We start from the raw sequence: 19,223 nt of genomic DNA on the forward strand, positions 1-19,223 counted from the left end.
GCCATCCCTGGGGGGCACATCTGGAAAGGGCAATGGCCATGTCAAGCCTTCCACAAACACAGTCCTGCAGCCACAGATGCAGCCCTGCCCTGGTGATGGGGTGATATGCTCAGATGCTGGGATAAAAACAACTTCCAAACCAAAGGGCTCATCTGGAGAGGGCAGTGTAGTGATCCAGATCTGGCAAGAGGGTCCTCGGGGAGCAAAGAGTGTTCTAGAAGAAGCAGGCATGGGGGCATGGGGAGGATGTTCATCCTCTGATSCCATGTTTTGAATGCTTTGGGCTAACCAGATATTGCTGCTGAGGCTTTGCTTGTGCTCCCAAATTGAGACCCTGGGCTGCTCTGTGGGGCAGGGACAGTCCTGCTGCAGAACCTGGGAGAGCATTGGAGGCAGAGCAGCCTGGAACTGGGAGAGGGTCTTGGAGAGGACTGCTTGGCTACGGCACTTGAGGTCCATGGGGACCTCACCTCTGTCCTGGTGAGGTCTCCTACTTGCCCAGGTGTTACATGGAGGGCTGTAACCCCAAAACATCATCTGCCGTATTTTCTGCACAGAAGCCTCAGCAACTGCCTCTGCTTGCCCAGGAATTCAGAAGCAATGCTAAACAGTTTCCAGATGGATCTGCAGGAGAATGGCCAGCAGRTCTGGCTGGAGCATGATACCAAGCCCAAGCTCTCTTCCAAGGCAGGACTTGGCAAACTTGGTTTCACAGAATCAGTTGGTTGGGAAAGACTTCTAAGATCATCAAGTCCAACCTATGACTGATCACCACCATGTCAATTAGACCGTGGCATTAAATGTCACATCCAATCTTTCCTTAAACATCTCCAGGAATGGTGACTCCACCACCTCCCTGGGCCACCCATTCCAATGTCTGATCACCCTTGCTGTGAAGAAATTCCTCCTAATTCTTCCTTTATTTCTGTGTTGTGAGCTTTGACTGCYAGAGTGGGATCAATGAGGAAAGGATTTCTTGGGGTGTGCAGGAGTTGGGTGTGAGAGCCCTCTGCTCACTGTGGAGCAGTATAGGGTGAAGACAAGGCAGGGCCTGCAGCAGGCCATGGACATGGATCTAGAGAGCCAGTATATCCCTGTCTTCCCTTTGGGGAAAGGAAAACCTTTTGGCTCTCTACAACTCCCTGGCAAGAGGGTGGAACCAGGTGGGGGTCAGGCTCTGCTCTGAGGGTACAAGTGACAGGACAAGGGGAAATGGCCTCAAGTTGAACCAAGGAAGGTTCAGGCTGAATATTAAGGAAAATTTATTCACTGAAAGAGTGGTCAAGCATGGAAACAGGCTGCCAATGCAGTGGTTAAATCCCCTGGAGGGATTTAACAGAAATAGGGATGTAAAACYTAGGGTTAGTGGTGGCCTTGGCAGTGCTGGACTCAATGATGTTGTAGATCTTTTCCAACCTGAATGATTCCATGATTTCTATTATTTCCATGATCCAATATCCACAATGCTCTTGYTGAATGCTGTTTTCAGGATTCCTGCAACTTCATGGCCTGACTTGCAGATGTCCCTGTACCTCCAGCTGACAACAACAGGAGGCAGAGTGYGCAAAGACAAAGCTCCCATCACACTGGAGCTTGGCAGCCTTAGGTCCTGCCCATCTCAAACCCAACACCAAATGATTTTATTCTCTTTTCTCTGAACTGTGACTMAACCTGTTTTGGTGTGCTGCAGCTGCCGGACAAGCCCTGCTCAGCTCCAGGCCAGGGTCTGCTCAGTATCGAGGGTGTTGTTGAGGAAGCAAAAGGTGTCATGTGGCAGAGGCATCATTTGGTTGTCCTGGGAAGTACCACCACATTTCTGTGAGGGCCACATCCCAACATGACATCCAGYCACCTCCTGCTCCTCAAGCTCTTGGTCCCAAAGTGAAGCTTTTCTAGATGCCCCAAATTTGTTTTGAAGAATTGAATGAACTGCAGCAATGTATTTTTGCCCCGCTGTGTGCTTTGAAACTGTTGGTGTCTTTCAGCTGACATTTACCAAAAATATTTATCTGGAGGCACATCCTGATGTATAGATTTCAGTCCAGAGATTTCAATGCAATTTCAAAAACTATTCTCTAGCCTTGATGGTCCTGAAGGACCAGTCATCCCAGGAAATCAAAGGTGAACARTCACAGAGAATCTACACTAAGGGTTCATGTAGACCGGTCTTGACACCCCCAGATGTGACCACAGCAGACCCCTTGAAGAGACAGGCCAGTATTCATACTGCTGCCTTGGAGTGTACTCCCAGCCCCCAATCTCTCTCATCTTCCAAATCTCAAGCTTATCACTCTGAAATCCAAGCTCTGACTCAGCCACATGGAAATTTCCTTGTGTGCTCACCATGTCACCTGGCAAGGAGCTCCTTGTGTGAAGAGCTGCCTCTCTCTGTTCCTTTTGAACCTGACTCTTGCYTTCTCCATTGAATGGAACATGGTTCCTGCTCTGGGACAGGCAGTGACTATTCTCTTTGTCCTCTTTCTAGGCCACTTATCATCTTGCAGACTTCAATTCCCATGTGGAAAGTCTCAGTTCARCCTGAAAATACTTCTTCTCATCTGAGATCTTGCTTGGAGCTTCACCATCCCAGGATCTGTGGCCCTAGTAATTTTCTTTCTGWTTCCAAATGATTTGCTTACAGCTAAACCCAGTTTCCCACATTAGTGACCTGGCAGCTGCCAGGAGCASTGTGATAATCACACATATCACACTGTGATAATGTGATCCCCCAGACATGACTCCAGCCTAGGAGKTGGTGTGGTGGAGCAGGCTGTCCTCAGGGCTGAGCAGAGGCTTCCTCCCACATCCCAAAACTCTCCTGGTGATGGATCCAAGGATACYGTGTGTGGTTTCTATCAATAGCTGAAACACACCATAAGGCAGAGGTTTTACAGTCTCCATAAATAGCCACTATTTAGGATGTATAATATGGAGGAGGTTTTAGAAATCAAAATATTTAGAGATTTGCATTATTTGTCTTGGCAGGAAGGAGCAACCAAGACTGAAATAYAGAATTTTTAAGGAAGGAACAGAGTTGAGAAAAATAGTGAATAGGGGAAATAGCAGGGGTGTCAAAACCTCCAAGAACTCCTTTTGGATGAATGGAGGCAGGAAATACAGCACAGTGTATCTGAAAAGAGGGAGAATTCATTGACAACRGTGAGGCACATTTGTATTCCTATTATAAAATACTGATTTTTCAAAACAAATCTTGACATTTCAATCAAACCTGTAGCTGAATGTTGCAGGAAAATCCAGAACACTCAACTAAAGCTGCTCTGAGCTGGGCTGTTTTGGTGTGAACCATCAGTGAAGACGTTCCAGCTCATTCCCCAGCCTCTTCTCCTCCTCTCACTTTTATTCTGGTGCCTATTTGGAGAYGTGTCAGAGCAGCGTAGGGTTAGTCTGAACGGGAATTTTTGCAAATTTGGGTCTGAATGTGTTGTTAGAAATGGCAGGAGCAGGGTATGGAAGGAGTAGATGTTGGTAGCACCTGATCTTGGAGGTCTCTTCCAACATTAATTATTCTTTGGGTCTGTGATTCTGTGACTCACACAAAAAACACTGCTCAGAGAAGACTGTGAGAGGTTCAGAGGTTGCCACTGATAACTGACTACGAAAACAATAAAGTCTGCCAACTTGCCTCCCCATTTCAGCTGTGTTTTTATTATTTTCCAGGGAAAAAAAAAGTAAAGTTACAGTTGATATAATTTACAGTTTAGGTGGAGTCTGAATAACTTTAGTCATTASGATATGTAGAGGTGTAAAAAGTAATATGTATTTCTGAGTTAATCAAGCAAAGTTCAGCTTTCATTTTCCATCTGGATCWTTCCTTTGTCTTAGTTCCCATTAGCTGCATTGTTTTCCATGGAGCCTATCCACAACACYGCAGTGTTTCTCCATCCTTTGTTTTATATTTGCTTTGGTTTCAACAGAGAATGACTGCAGTGCCTCWGTGCTGCTCCATCCTGTGTTCCATGTCTCCCTTAGAGTGGCACACCAAGCTCCATCAGCATTTGTGCTCCTAAGGTGTGTAGGCAGTTTGTCCCTCTCCTTGCACTTCTTGCTGAGYTTTGGGTGTTGGTCTCCTCACACCTTCTTTGCCCTACTGTGTACAGTGTGGTGGGGAGGACCTCATGYCCTTGGAGGTGACAGGCTCCATCCCAGTATCTGGGCTCTGGAGCACAGGACAAGGCAGGTCATGGAGCAGGCAGGATCCCAGAGGAATCTTGAACTCCTCAGCTGTTCAGAGCAGGGCACTCTGAGTCCTTTCCCACACAAGTAAATCCTCAGCCTTGATTCTGGCTGTCTTGACTGACTCTTGCTCTGGGAGTTTAAAGTCTCAGTAGGAGCTGGGATGACAGTGAGCCAATCCATGGGGAAAGAGCTGCAGAGAGGGGAACAGATGTGCCAAAGCAAAGCTTGGGACAGGGCTGTGATGGCGGCAGAGAATCCATGGGCTGTATGGAGCCTGCCTGMCTGCTGTGAGAAGGGACAGGGATGTCCCTGCTAAGGAAATGTCTTTCCAGAAACCCAGCAACATGCCTTGTGCTCCCAGGGCTCTGTGGGCAGACCCTCCTCAGCTGCCAACTCCCCAGGCTTGTACCTGCACCTCCCTGGCACCAAGGCACCACATGTTGTCTCACCCAGGCTCAGTTTTGCCCATGCTTAGTAACACAGTGTTGTAGTGAGAGAAAAAGCTCCATGTAAAATAAACCCCACCATGACACCAGTCTGCACCCTCTAATGAGTCTGGCTCACTTTTCTTTAGAATTCAGTCTCCTGAGATATGCTGATTGTGTATCACATACCCTGGAGCACTTGGGAGCCCCAAGCCTGGAATATGCTTTCCTGCAGCCCTTTCAGGGAATATCTTTGAGTTTTTCCTCTGGGTTCCTACAAGGAGCCCCATTTTGTGATCATCCTCCTCCATAGAGATGCAAGACCCTTTTGTCACTGGACTGTCAGGAAAGGCAGCCTGCCCCTGTAGCTTTCCCATAGTGGCTGTGGTTGTCCAGCACCRAGACACATTTCCTAGCATCAGGGATACCTTGCTCTTCCTCCATTCTCCTGAGGCTTTGTCCACAAACCTTTGCCTGGAAGCCTGCAGAGCCCTTCTGGAGAGATGCAACATTTCCAACAGGAGCTTTTCTGCCAGTGCAGTGACACCATTGCCGTCCCAAACAGTRTGAGCTAAATCAGCCAGTCTCTTCTGTGTGTGTGTTTGGCAGCTGGGACAATGACAGGGCAGTGTCARGAAAGTGTCAGTGCTACACTGCTGGAACCAAATAATCATCTGAGTCAGCTTTGCTGCCAATGTGGTTATGAGCTCCTWAAGTTCTCTTTAGGCATCAATGGCTGATTCCCATGTCTGTGGAGAACTGAGTACTATTTTAGCTGTCACTGGTATTTGGGAAATTGTGATGTAGTAAGAATTTTCTGCAAGGGATGCTCCAGGTCAGAAGAAGAGTCCAGGTCTGGAATGACACCGTGGTCCATCCTCTGCTCTACATGTTTATGCTTTTGGGGTCCCACGGAGGAAGCCCCCACCTTGGGACCCCAAAGTATCACAACCAAATGGGACCCAGCATGGCTGGGTGGGGCACACAGATGGTCAGCCTGACTCACGGACACTGCTCCAGCTGCAGTGGCAGAGATGAAATCTGTTTGTGATGCAGATCTTCTGGGAAACACAAATGCATAGCAACCATGCCATCCTCCGTCCACTACTGTTGACTTCTAGGTAAGAGGTCCACCAACTGATCTTCCGAATCACTCATTCTGAGTTCTCTGCAGAGTCCTTAGGTCAGGGGAAAGGAAATGACAGGTCACATCCTGTTCTCTGTCCTATCATGGTATCATRTCATTCATGGTATCATACCCTGTGCCACAGCAGAGCACTGCTGTCATCTGGGCTCTGGATGGTTCCCTCTGCAGGGTTGTGTGGTATCCTTGACACTGCATTTTTTCCATTGTGTCAGCAATGTTTCCATCCTTGGTTGCTRTATCCCCCTATAAAGAGGGCTGAACTTGGGGATCCCACACTGGGCACAASCAGGGATACTGCAGCAGTCCAGCCTGACTCCTACAAGTCATCTTCACCCACAGGACCATGAAGACCTTCACAGCAACCCTTGCTGTGCTTTCTGTAGCTATTCTCTGCTACCAGATCTCCTCTTCTCCAGGTGAGTCCAATCTCTCCTCTCCAAGGAGCTTTCTCCTCTTTGAATCTCCTGTATGAAGTCTAGTAATGCTCGGCAGCTCTCTCTTCCCAGCCTCTGCTGTGGGAAAGGAGAGGCATGTCTTACCTTGGCTCCCTGAGGTGGTGGGAGCCCAACTGTGGGAGCAGCACTTCCTCCAGTGGGGATCTTCTCATCTTCTGACTCTACTTCTCCCCACTGGCACTTTTCCTGGTCTGGTGTAATCAGAAAATTTCTCTTCCAGTTTCTCTCTTTTATGGTCCCTGCTGTGTTGGGTACATCACCAGTCCATTGCCTTTGAGCCGTGTGGTGAAGTATGTGAACACAAGCAGCTACTGCTCCCTGCCAGCTGTGATGTGAGTAGATCTCCTGCCCTGCTTCTGGGGACCCTACTTGTCCTGACAGTGCCACAGAACCCTACATCACACCWCATCCTGACAAGGAAAAGCTCTGGGCAGCACTCTCCCATATGAGGAGAACAGCCTGGAGCATCTCAAGAGTGCAATCCCACATCCCAGGCAGACAGTTTGTGGACCTCCCTATTASATTTGAGCCAGAAGAGCTTTTGCTGGTCACCCCCCTTATCCCAGATGGTGGGACCCACCTAGAATGGTGTCACACCTGTTGATATGCCGGGGATAAAGTGGCTTAAGTGACAGCAGGCAGGACGCCTGTAATGACACTGAGCCACTCCAATGCATTTTCCAAGGGCTGTTTTGCAGCTGTAGAGGTGTCTGGTCTGGTGAATTTCAGTGGTGGCACAGAGCAGATGCTCCCACTCTCCTCTCTGTCTTCCTCTTCTTTCCTTCTCCAGATTTACCACCATCAAGGACAAGCTGGCCTGTGCCAATCCTAATGACAAGTGGGTCCGGGATATCATGAATCAGCTAAAGGCMAATGAAGACGGTGGATGAGTGATACCCTGCTCTCTCCATGCATCACTTCTGCGAGGGCCTACTCTCATGGACACCTCTGACACATATTTTCTCATTGCCTGGGAATTTGGCAGGGTATTCAACTCAGCATTTAGCTCTTTTATTTAAGGTTATGCAAAGACAATCTTAATTTATGTGGCATTTTCAGTGAAATGTTTCATTCTCCATTGTACTAAATGTGTTGTAATTATTTTTGTGTAATAAAAAAGAGCAAAACTTTCAGCTTCTCCCAGTGGTTCTTGGGATGCTCTATAGAGTTTGGGGCAGGCAGCAGTGGCTGGGAGGGGGTCAGAGCTAACATTTGAGGATTTGTGGGTGGTGGGATGACAGCCGGCTGTCCTCCAGTCCCTCTACATGCACGGGAAAGCACTGCTTGCCCTGCCTGTCCCTCCTGCTTCGTGCCCCGGCACAATCCACAGCTCCTGGCTCTCCCTRATGGGTGGGTGTCACGGGGGATGTTTTGGCACAATTGTTGGTGTGGCGAGGGGTCCCCGACCTCGGCCAGCACCTTTGGGCAGCGGGCAGGTGCCACAGGGGCTCTAAGGGCTGCTGAGTTCAGCCAACACCAGATCCGACCCCATCTCCAGCACCGTTCCGGCCCGCGGCTGCCTCTGGCCACGCTTTCTTTTATTTCCGCCTCTTCCTAATCTGTCCCGGTCTCCCCGCGGGGCTTCTTTCGCTTTGCCCTGCCGGGCTGGAGGCAGTCCCAGGCTTTGGGGCTGGCTGCAGCTGTCCCGGCCGGTGCCAGCTCCTCCCCCCATCGGCACGGAGGCTCCGTGGCCGGTGCCACACGGCAGCAAGGCCGGCTCGTCCTCCAGGCTTTCATGGCACTGCCGGTGCTTCCTCGCCGTGGGGCTGTGCCAGCCGTGCCTGCCTGCGAGCCTSCCTTTGCTGCCTGACGAGGAGCGAGGGAAGCGCCCGTCGCGAACAGCGGGCCACCATGGCGCTGGCAGGTGCCCTGGAGCGGCTGCAGGAGGAGGCCATCTGCCCCATCTGCCTGGAGTACATGAGCGAGCCGGTCAGCATCGACTGCGGCCACAACTTCTGCCGGGGCTGCATCGCCAAGCACTGCCAGGACAAGGGGCTCTGGAACGACGGGCCCTTCTCCTGCCCGCAGTGCCGGGCCTCCTGCCACCGCAGCGGCTTCCGACCCAACCGGCAGCTGGCCAACATCGTGGAGAGCATTCGCCAGCTGGGGCTGCGGGGCGGCCTGGAGCCCGAGCTGGAGCCGGGGACCCCSCTGTGCCCCCAGCACGACGAGCGCCTGAAGCTGTTCTGCGAGGAGGACGAGGAGCCCATCTGCGTGGTGTGCCGGGAGTCCCTGCAGCACCGCCCGCACACCGTGTACCCCATCGAGGAGGCGGCACACGTCTACAAGGTACGGCAGGGTGGGGCACATGGGGCACCGGAGGTCCCTGTCCTGCCCCGAGGCACTCTGGCATGGGGGTGTTGGGTCACCAGGATCCCAGGATACCCAGTGGCACCGCTGGGAAAGCAGAGAAGGGGTGGTGCAGAMGGTGACACCCACCCAGCCACTCTCGCTGGAGGGAAAAGGCTGGACCCACCTTATCTCCCAGATTGCTGATGGACCCAAGCTCACCCGGTTTATTCAGTTCAGGGAGGTAGCCTGCTCCCTGCCCATCCACAACCCCTGGAGAAGCTGAGCCGATGGGTCCCTGAGGGCATTTTCCTTCGGTGGAGGGGTGTTGGCACCCAAACTCCATGTCCCASTGATGATCCTGACAGTGGCACCGGCCACCCTTCACCCCAGCACTAAAAGAGAGCTGTCACTTTGMTCTCCAGAACCTAAATAGTGAGGAAAAACATAGGGAAAATGTGCAGAGCACGGGGAGGGTTAATGCTGTGAGCAGAGTGAAGAGCACAGCTGCTGGGTTCTGGTGCCAGTGCTGGCACTGCCTGCCACCGGGTCACTGTCTCCGCCGGGCAGTGGGGACCCAGCCAACCTGCAGCACTCAGCGGGTGCTCTTGGGGTGAGCTGAACCCTTTTTTCCTATTTCCAGGTCAAACTCCAGAAATCCCTGGAGAATCTTTCAAAGGAAGTGGAGGAAGTGAAGAAGCGTGAGTCAGCAGAAAGGATGAAAACCCAGGAATGTAAGGCAGGTGCCTCTGTTAATTCTTGAAGACTGAACTTCAGAAATTAAAAAAAAAACTCACCCTGAATGGCTGTGTCTGGGGACACGGTTTCTTCAGAGTCTCCAGACTAAGACATGTCCCTGTGTCCTGCTGTCAGATGTAGGAGCAGTGCTGCAAACCAGGCTGAGTAACTATGTCTGGCTCCATAAAATAGTTCGCAAGGAGCAGCATGCCAAATTCTCTGGAATCAYGAGGACTTTATACTGGTTAAACAAATAGACATGGGCTATTTTTTATTGCCTTTTGTTTTACAACATGTGCTTGAGTTCCAAGCCAGGCGTGAGCTGTGTGGTGAACTCTRCTCCACAGCAACAGGAACTAGAAGTGTTTTCATTAGGAAAAAAAAAAGCTGAATTGCTGCACCTCTGCCTGACTCCAGACAGTTCCGGGAGGAGCAGACACCAGCAAACAGATGTATTTCAAGTCCCTTGCGGGGAAAGCTGGAAAGTTAAAAGTAACTGAAAAGGAATTGAAACTGCTGGATGAGTTATCCAGCCCTGAATTTGAGCTGATGATTAATYAGCTCTGGCAGGGAAAACAGGTTTCTCTGAATTCCTGTAGTATTTTGCTCAGCTCCCTTCCCCAGACAAGTGATKTTGGGTTTGTGGGATGTCCCTGTGAGCCCTCTGTCATCTTTGGGGCTGGGATGGAACTGCGGACTGAGACTGTGAGAGCAATATCACTGTTCCCCCACCCGTGTGTCACTGTCCCCCCTCTGCCTGAGTCAGGGCTTGGGGGCATGGCTCAGCTGCCTCCAACTTCCTCTGGCTGTGTTTTCATAGCAAAAAGAGCAAAAAGTCCCTTGTGAATGGTGAAGGAAGAGGCTGTGTCTCTCCTGGGTTATCAAGTCTTCATGACTCAGGTCCAAGGAATGATGTACTTGGATGAAAAAAAATTCAATCTCCTTTCCTTTATCTTTGTTCTGAGGTTTCCTGGCCCAAGCTCACCTCAGGGAGTCTTCCTGCAACGCCAKGTTTCCAGCCAATTTTTCGGGATGAGGTGCAAGTCCCAAAGCACTGGCRGACCCTGCCTACTGCTGGCTCCTCACCTTGTATGAGAACTGGGGAGCCCTCTCAGGCTCTCGTTTCCATCCCTCCCCAGCCCCAGGGCTTCTTTACATGGCAGACAGTGACAGGACAAGAGGGAACAGTTTTAAACTAAAAGAGCAGAAATTTAGATTAGAAAGATAAGAAAGAAATTCCTCCTTGTGAAGGTTGTGAAGCTGTGGCACAGGTTGCCCAAAGAAGCTGTGGCTGGCCCATCTCTGGAAGTGTGCAAGGCCAGGGTGGATGGGGCTTGGGGCAACCTGGTCTAGTGGAAGGTGTGTCTGCCCATGACAGGGGGTGGAAGCAGATAGTCTCTAAGGTCTCTTCCAGCTGAAACTATTCAATGATTTTATGATTTTTCCTCCTCTTTCCCTTCACTGGAGATTTTCCCAGCATTTGCCWGCTGCCCAAGCAGTGGATTAGCCTGGATTTGGCTGGAGGTATGAATTGTAATAAAAACCTACCCYGACACCTGAGGGCACCTTCTTGCAGCTCAGCACACCCCAGATATCTGGGGTCCAGCTGAGCAGAAATGCCCCAGGTGAAGTTCTGCTGCTGGTAAACTGAGGATGTGGAGCAGCAACTCCAGTGAAGCGGAAGCACAAGTTTGCCTCTGGCTAGTTTTTAAATTCATGCACTTATCACAAAAATGCGGTGTTTTCCCAGGGCTTGATGCTGGGCATGGATGCCGGAGAATCTGGCTCCATCTCAGTCTGGATAATGTTTACCCCGTGAATTTTCTTATCCCAAGGAGACAGTGAAGAAAAAACGGGAGAGGATTGTAAGTGAGTTTGGGAAGCTGCACCGGTTGCTGGCTGATGAGGAGAAGCTGCTGCTCCAGAAGCTGGAGGAGGAGGAGAAGCAGATTCTGCTGCTGATCACTGAAAACCTGTCCAGGCTGGTGGAGCAGAAGTGCTTGCTGGAAGAGCTGATCCTGGAGATAAAGAAGAAGAGCCAACAGCCAGCTGATGGGCTGCTCAAGGTCAGGCTTTGCCACTGGCCCCAGTAAGTCAGCACCAGTGCCTTTGTCACCTGGGTGGCTGGCTTGGCCTAGACTAGCTGGTGAGCCACACACCCAGAATGGTTTTTGTCTTCTCCTTCTAGGATATGAAAAGCATCCTGGGCAGGTGGGTACCCGCGATTGTTCCTGGTAGGTACCCAATCGTTATTCCTGGCAAGCACCATTGTTGTTCTTCCTACTGTCTTGGCTGCCCCAAGGCTCTGAGGCAGATGTTTGTGTCTRTTCCACACCAACCACCCTATTCTCCCTGCCCAACCACCCTATCCTCCCTGGGGTGCTTTGGTCCTCCTGGGGTAGATATAGGAGGGATTGAGACAATCCCTCAGAGGTTCCATCCTCTTTTTCCAGAGCTCAGAGCCAAGGTCTTGCCTGGCTTGTGACATGTGAGATGCGTTCCCTCCCGAGGAACATGCTGCCCAGTGGCTTTGCTCCTTCCTTCCCCAGGCCTGGCGCTGCTGCTCCCTGTATCATTTAACYCTGATCCCATTTGGGTTGTGAATATGCAAGTGATTATCCCTGGTGCACTTCCCAGCAGGAGCTCCAGGGAGGCAGTGGATTTATGGAGCCAACAAAAGGGCATTAACCCCTCTCCCAGCAGCATAGGGGAAGTGGCGCAGGCTCTGGATACAGCCCTTGGGCATCTCTCTCTCTTCAGGTGTGAGGGGTTAAAGTTCCAATCCCCCAAAGCTGTGTCAGTGACCCTGAAGGAAAACTACAGCATTCCTGAGCACTGCCTGGGCATGAGGGACATGCTGAAGAAGTTCAAAGGTAAGGGGGCTGCTTTTCTGCCAGCTCCTGGCACATTTGGGCTCTGGTTTCCCCCAGTACCCTGGGGCACAGTGAGGTTTTTCTGACAAGCTTTGTCCAGCTACTCCCAGTTTGTGCACTGATGAGTTCGGGCTGGTTTCATGGTGGGAAGACCTTTGCTGTGGTCTTGGATGGGATGTGAGGGGACCCTGAAGTGGAGGAGGTCCCTCGGGGGTTTCAAACAGCGTGTTGCCCATTACCTCTTGCTTTCAGTGTTGGCTCMTTCTGAAGCCATGGAGCTGTCCTCGTTCTGCCTGGCTCTGCAGCCTGACACCAATTATTTTGATGTGTTTTATTTTCTAAATTGCACTTTGCCACTGTTGGGCAGTGCTGAGAGCTGTGCAAAGCCACGAGCAGATAATTGTGGGAGACGGGATGGTTTGGGAGAGCCCAGCATCCAGGTCACAGGCACCTGCTCGTGTCCGTGCCTGCAGATCCCCAAATCCTTATCCTTCCACTCTTCYCTCTCCAGTGGATGTGATTCTGGACCCAGAGACGGCACACCCAGATCTCACTGTGTCCGAAGACCGCAAGAGCGTCCGGCGTGGGAGCAAGAGGCTGCTTCTGTCCCTCTTTGACAACCCCAAGAGGTTTGGTAGTGCCCCAGTGGTGCTGGGCAGCCCAGGCTTCTTCTCAGGGCGCCACTACTGGGAGGTGCAGGTGGGAGACAAGCCCGAGTGGGGCCTGGGGGTGTGCCGGGAGGCTGCTGGCCGGAAAGGCACCGTCCACTTCTCCCCCAACAACGGCTACTGGGTGCTGCGGCTGCAAAATGGGGGCACCTACGAGGCCCTGACCATACCTGTCTCCCCCCTGACCGTGAGTGTGAGACCCCGGCGTGTCGGGATCTTCCTGGACTATGAGGCAGGAGAAATCTCCTTCTACAACGTGAGTGACCGCTCCCACATTTACACCTTCACCGACAAGTTCTCAGGGAATCTCCGGCCTCTCTTTTTCCTGGGTGCCTTTTTGGGGGGCAGAAATGCAGAACCCTTGGTGATCTCCTGGGTCAGGGACCCGCAGGGGACCGGATGCATCATCCTGTGACAGTGACTGCCCTGGTTTGTCATTGGTGGGCAGAGACCGGGGAGCCCAACCAGCTCCTCCGTGGGAGTGGGGCAGCACCAGGGAAGGACCCCACTCTTGGTGAGTGTTCTGGTGTGGTCCTGGCTTCTGGGGTCATCTGCCAYGTGTGACACCCACCATCTGCCATGTGTCGGGAAGGCTCTTTGCAGCAAAGGTGTGCCATATCCCTGTGTGCCACTGATGGACACAGGAGAGTCCCCTGATCACTGATGCCCTGGTGCTCATTTCATGGGTTGCTGGAGGAGGGTGTGTGCCCAGCCTGCCATGTAGTGCTGACTTTGGTGTCAAYTGTACTGGAATAAGGCAATAAAGGTTTGATTTGGGGAGTCTTGTGTGGTTCTAGCGTGGTTTTGTGGTTAGCTACTCCAAAAGATCTCAGAAGGCAAAGGGTGCTGGTGGACGTGGACCTGGACCTCTCCAGCCCAGAGGAAGCCCACTGTGGCATCTGTGGGACACAGCAGTACCCTCCAGGCAGGGATTTGGGAGTGMAGCTGCCTTTGTGGTTCCTTCACCTCAGCTGCAGGCTGGTCCTCTGGTCAGGAGATCACCTCCAGGTCTGGCAGCTCCAGCCCCTCCAGCCCCTCCTCAAAACCCCATGGGTGGGAAAATCCCAAGTGTGGGGAGCTGCCCACCACAGGATGGGGCACTTCAGGGCTKCAAGACCAGGGACAGAAAAAATAAACCAGTCTCTGAAGGTCASCTTTGGTCTCTCCATCCCTTGGGACATCTCTTCTYCTCCRGGTTGTCTTGCTTGAGTGGCTGAGYGGGCTGCCAGTGTCTCACTGGAGGAATGGYTCATCTGAACCTGAGTGGGGCTGTGGTCCCTTCACACAGGGCCAGGAGGCAGGAGAAGCTTCCCCAGGGGCACAAGACACTGCCTCAGGCACGTGGGATGCAGGCAATGCCACCAGCCCTGGACTGCCCGCCAGAGTGCCTGTGCATCATGTCCTTCAGACAGGAATCAAGAAGCTGCTCAATTTGAAGTCTGATTCAATTAAAATAAAATGAGATTTAGTAAATCACAGTCTGAAATTCTCAGCACAATTTATCATAGAGTCCCAGAATGGTTTGAGTTGGAAGGAACCTTAAACCTCATACTGTTCCACCCCCTGCCATGGGCAGGGACACCTTCCAGTAGAACAGGCTGCTCCAAGCCCCRTCCATCYTGGCCTTGGACACTTCCAGGGATCCAGGGGCAGCCAAAGCTTCTCTGGGCACCCTGTGCCAGGGCCTCCCCACCTTTACAGGGAAGAATTTCTTCTCATGTCCCATCTAACCTTGCCCTCTGGTCGTGGGCAGCCATTCACCCTTGTCCTGTCACTCCAGGCCCTTGYAAATTGTTTTTCTCCAGTTCTTTGGGGATGTCCTGGATGGTGCTTTAGGAGTCTCATAATGAAAAGGATGCTGGACTGGGAGAGCAGTTCCTCTGGACCGAGTTTTGATGTGTCTTAGGGAGTCCCACCCTTTTTCAGGGTCTTTATTTTGAAGGCTGCACAACAGAGAGAGACCAGTGAGACGAGCCCAGTCCCAGCTTTGCCACATCCCAGGAAGGAGAAGGAAGATGAGTTTCAGTGGGTCCTGTAGTGCATTGACAYCTTGGAGATATTACATGGAAATTGTGATGCTGAGATCTGAGAGCCTGAGGAACCTGAGGAGGTAAGAAAGGACATGAACTTCGAGGTTTTGACAGAGGGCTGAAAACAGAGGCAGTTTGTAGTAGGAGTGGTGAGGACAACCATGGAAACCTGCTATGCAGKGGAGGAACCAGGGTAAATGTTACTGAACCAGGGGTTGGAGGAGGTGATGGAATAGAAACCGTCCAAAGCAGCTGACCCTGGCAGCTGACAGGCAAGTGGCACTTGCTGCAGTGCCAGGATGGGGAGAGAGAGTTTCCAGAAGAGACAGAAGGAAGTGCAACAATTCAGAGATCTTGCAATTAGGGGAAGAAATGAATGAGCAGAAAGGATGTGAACTCACCCAATGCAGCATCCAGAGTGTTTCCAGAAATCGTGAATCYGCCTCCTTCAGGAAGGAAGTGGAGGTCAAAGGTATGAGATAGCTCTGAGTAGGCTCCCAAATTTTCCATCTGGTGGACTCTGCATCGCCTGCTACTAAGGAGCTGCTCAGGGCWGATACCAGTCTGTCCTGTGATGCCCAGACTGGTTGGCAATGGGCAGTTAGAGAGCAGCTGAGTGCACTGGGACCTGGCTGTGGTGATTTGCAAGCAGGACTTCTGCCTGAGTCATGGCAAGTGGAGTTTGTCCCTGTCCTCAGTGGAAATGCATTGATGCTCTGGCCTCCACACAAGCAAGGACCGGATCCTGCTCAGCCTCATCTAGAGGGAATGGCTGCACAGCAGAGAATCATCAAATCATGGAATTGTTAAGGTTGGAAAACACCTCTGAGGTCATTGAGTCCCCAGCCAAGGACTCCTCTGCACAACGGGTGTTGTTTGGATGAAGGCAGAAATCCCTTGGGATACCACATCTGGCAGAGGGACCATKGATTGGGTGTTACTATTTTTCTGAGCAATCAGTAGATTAAAATCACATTTTTAGGCATTGGCTCCTAGGGCAGTTCACTCATTCCATGGCACTGGCAGTGTCCTTGGCTAAGATTCAGGAAGGTTAACAGCTCTACAGCTTTGGAAATGTGCTTTCTCAAAAATGCATCTTTCTCTTCTAGTAGAAAATGCTTCATCATCTCAGGGGGAGGTGAGTCATCGTCTGTGTCTTTCTAAGAACTCAGAAATGTTCTCTCATGTCCTCACGGCCACTTGTGCCTTTTGTTGGCTGTCACAGAGAAGGTGACAGCCAGGCACAATTTCTGCTGTAATACTTCTGTGCCTCCCTTAGCCCTGGAAGTCTGTGATATCTCACCACTTTAGGAAAGCACTGGTTTTGTATACAGCATACATACCCATCCTGTTTTACATGACATCTGTGGATTCTGGCCCCTCAGAAGTGACACAGCCCCTGCTCGTGGTGTCTCTGGGCAGAGCCATTCTGGATGCAGGACTGAGCCTCCCCTCCCTGTGGCAAACCAGGGCCCTGGAATGGGAAGGGAAGCATGGAATTGGAACTTCTGGGTGCACAAGCATTTTGCCTTCAGTGTGTCTAATTCCYCTCTGAAAAGTTGAGATGTAAAAGCTCAGACAATGAACCTTGCCTGTCTTCAATCCACATCCTCATCAGCACAACCCAGTTCCTTCTGTGAGATGCTGGACTCCAGCCTCCAACTTCTCTGGCTTTTGTCTCAAAATGCCTACAGACACACCAGTGTGAAGTAAACAGCAAATATAGAGGCATGTGCACATATATTATAATAGYAATGTTCTTATCATAGTAATGGTCTAATTTTTTGTTCACAGCCCATAGCTTTTGTCCAAAAAAAACCCAAATCACCAACATAAACCCAAACCACCAAAAAACCAAACCCAAAAAGAAACACAAAAAAACCCTCTTATTTTTATATACATTGTACAAAACATTCAGCAAATACCACTCTCTGGTTTCAGGATGAGAAGTTTACAAATTCCAAGTATGTTGACAGCTCTGAATCCAGAAAAAAACTTCCCAGAAAACCACCCTCCTCTTCATCCCAGCCCTGCTTTTCTCTTCATCTGTTGCATCGGGCTTAAGGATCCTTTCCAGCTCAGCATATTTTGTAATTTTGTGATTCTGGTGTCCACCTGCCTGAACACCCTGTGAGGCTCTTTCTGGAAGGGTTAAGCACCACAATCAGGCCTGAGTTCTGGGCTGGAGCTTCCCAATGAGAGAATTCTTTACCATGAGGGTGGGGAGGCCCTGGCACAGGGTGCCCAGAGAAGCTGTGGCTGTCCCTGGATCCCTGGCAGTGTCCAAGGCCAGKCTGGATGGAGCTTGGAGCATCCTGGTCTACTGAAAGGTGTCCCTGCCCATGACAGGAGGTGGAACAGTTTAAGGTCCCTTCCAACCCAAACCATTCCATTATTTTATAATTCCATGATTCTTCTACCCAAGGGCTGTACAATGTGAGGGTTTCCTTGCATCTCTCAGCAAAATTTCCTTGCATCTCTCTAGGAGCAAAATCAGCCTGAAACAGCTGCACCAACAACAAATACATCCTGAGGTCTGGGCTGGGTGATCCCTGGGTTTGGGTTTGAGCTGATTGTGCCATGTGTACTGCAGCTCTGCCTGCCCTGGGCCACTCCTCATCCTCACAGAACGTGCTCAGTTCTCACCTCTCTGCCGGGGGCGTGGAGTTACAGCTCCTCACCTGCTCCTCGCTGGCTCCTCTGAGCTGTCACACGTGGGTGGATTTGAGAACAAGAAAGACATGAGCAGTTCAGGGCTSCTGCAGGCTCCCAGAATAGCGGTGAGGAGTTAGCTGAGGTGCCTSGGGCGGGGGCTGCAGTGGGAGTTGGAACACACCTCGGGTGATTCAGGACACTGCACGAGGGGGTGTTTGCCGCGGGCCCCAGCAGTGCCTGGGCTGGATGATGTTCCTTGGATGATCCTGTGCCCTTCCACAAGAAACCCCAAGGCTGTGGGACTGCTCCCAGTGCCACAGGGGCAGGTGGGGCTTGCATCCAAGTGGGACTGTGGAGGCTCAAGTGATTCTGGGATGATCCCATCCCCTGCTGTCTCCTGCTCCTGCTGTTCCCTGGAGTAAGGGCAGCTCTGAGCACTTGGCTTTGTGCCAACCTCATGGTGAATCTACCCAGCAGCACTCAGTGTGGCTGATACTCAGTGACCAAGATGTTTTCCTGGCCCTGATGAGCTTCCAGAGCTGGCCCTGGGGTGTGCATGGTCTGGTGAGTCCAGGCTTTCACCAAAGCTRCCACCTTCACATGCAGGTGGTGATGCCCAGCCAAACCTCCCAGCCATGGGCTCTGTCCCCTTCCAGCAGCCTCTCAGAGAAGGAGGCTCTGGTCCTGCTCTCCATCTCACTYCCCTCCTCCCAGGGTCCTACTTTAAGCAGCCAGTGCTGGGGTGGGATGACTGATGGGATCCTGTGGGCTGAGGAGCCAGGGGCTGCAGTTCCCTGAGCCAGGAGCGATGTGTTCCTTCCWCCCCCAGGCACACCCATGTCCCCCAATCCCTCCCAGCCCCACCTGAGCCCCTCTCCCACCCACCCTCTGTGTCTGCTCATGGTCACCCCTTCCCAGGGCTGCCTCCTACTCTGCTCCCCACTGATGTTTGTGTTTRAAATCCCAAATTCAGTATGGAAATGCTGTGTGGTGAGCTGAGCCCTTTTCCTTGGGCTGCACCAGAGATCCAGGCAGGAGGAACCCAAATCCTCCTTGCTGATCCAACAGAGCCTGTCCAGRGTTATCAGAACATCCCAAATACCATCAGTGGTGTGGGAAATGCCATCAGGGATGTGGGAAATACCTTCACTAAGGGGGGCTTTATCTCCTTCAGCTCCAGGGGGGACCAGTGAGATGCTTCCTTGCAGGGGCAGGTCCTGCCCTGGGCTGGGGTCTGGCATAGTCATCWCTCACAGGCATCCCCAGAGCTGAGCAGCTTTTGGAGTCAAGRTATTCCTGAGAGGGAATATCTGTTAAGCCTCATGTCCCAGTTAAATGAGAGCTTAATGAAATATTTCTAAAATTCTTGCAGTGAAACATATTTTTTCCACCCTCAGCTCTGGAAATAGCTGATCCATTTTAGCTGCAGCTCTCAGAAAGCTTTCCCTAAAACGGCTAATGTGTTAAATTTCAGCTCCTAGAGGTAACATTTTGATTGACTATAATAGGGGCAGCAGCAGAATTTAATGAGCTTCCAGYTGTCATAATGAATGAAGATGAAATATTTTATAAAAAGCTTGAGCCAGTTACCTGAATATAATCCCTGCCCTTCTCACACCTCCTCCTTCATGGCTTTTCTTGTTATTATTTTGCAAAACAGGACATTCAGACACTGAAAGCTGGTGGGAGTTTTGACAGAGTGGGAAAGGAAATAAAGAACTTGTTGTCACTATTATAATTTCAGCT

The 19,223-nt window shown here is 51.4% G+C and overlaps 2 protein-coding genes across 2 annotated transcripts; both read left to right on the forward strand.

Annotated features, from left to right (window-relative positions):
- The first annotated feature begins 5,879 nt into the window (after nt 1-5,879).
- LOC130574546 (C-C motif chemokine 5-like) lies at nt 5,880-7,336 on the forward strand. The gene is made up of 3 exons (XM_057367823.1): nt 5,880-6,185; nt 6,445-6,556; nt 7,015-7,336. Exons 1-3 carry the CDS (start codon nt 6,113-6,115, stop codon nt 7,112-7,114), a joined length of 285 nt encoding a protein of 94 aa, XP_057223806.1. The 5' UTR covers nt 5,880-6,112; the 3' UTR covers nt 7,115-7,336.
- A 478-nt stretch (nt 7,337-7,814) lies between these two features.
- Nucleotides 7,815-13,565, forward strand: LOC130574612 (E3 ubiquitin-protein ligase TRIM39-like). Its single transcript, XM_057367938.1, has 6 exons — nt 7,815-8,513; nt 9,157-9,252; nt 11,087-11,317; nt 11,440-11,462; nt 12,012-12,124; nt 12,636-13,565. Exons 1-6 carry the CDS (start codon nt 8,076-8,078, stop codon nt 13,205-13,207), a joined length of 1,473 nt encoding a protein of 490 aa, XP_057223921.1. The 5' UTR covers nt 7,815-8,075; the 3' UTR covers nt 13,208-13,565.
- Nucleotides 13,566-19,223: the final 5,658 nt, after the last annotated feature.

This window comes from Malurus melanocephalus, unplaced genomic scaffold (assembly GCF_030028575.1).
Source record: "Malurus melanocephalus ecotype Western Australia unplaced genomic scaffold, MMel_1.1 scaffold_86, whole genome shotgun sequence".
Taxonomy (NCBI): domain Eukaryota; kingdom Metazoa; phylum Chordata; class Aves; order Passeriformes; family Maluridae; genus Malurus; species Malurus melanocephalus.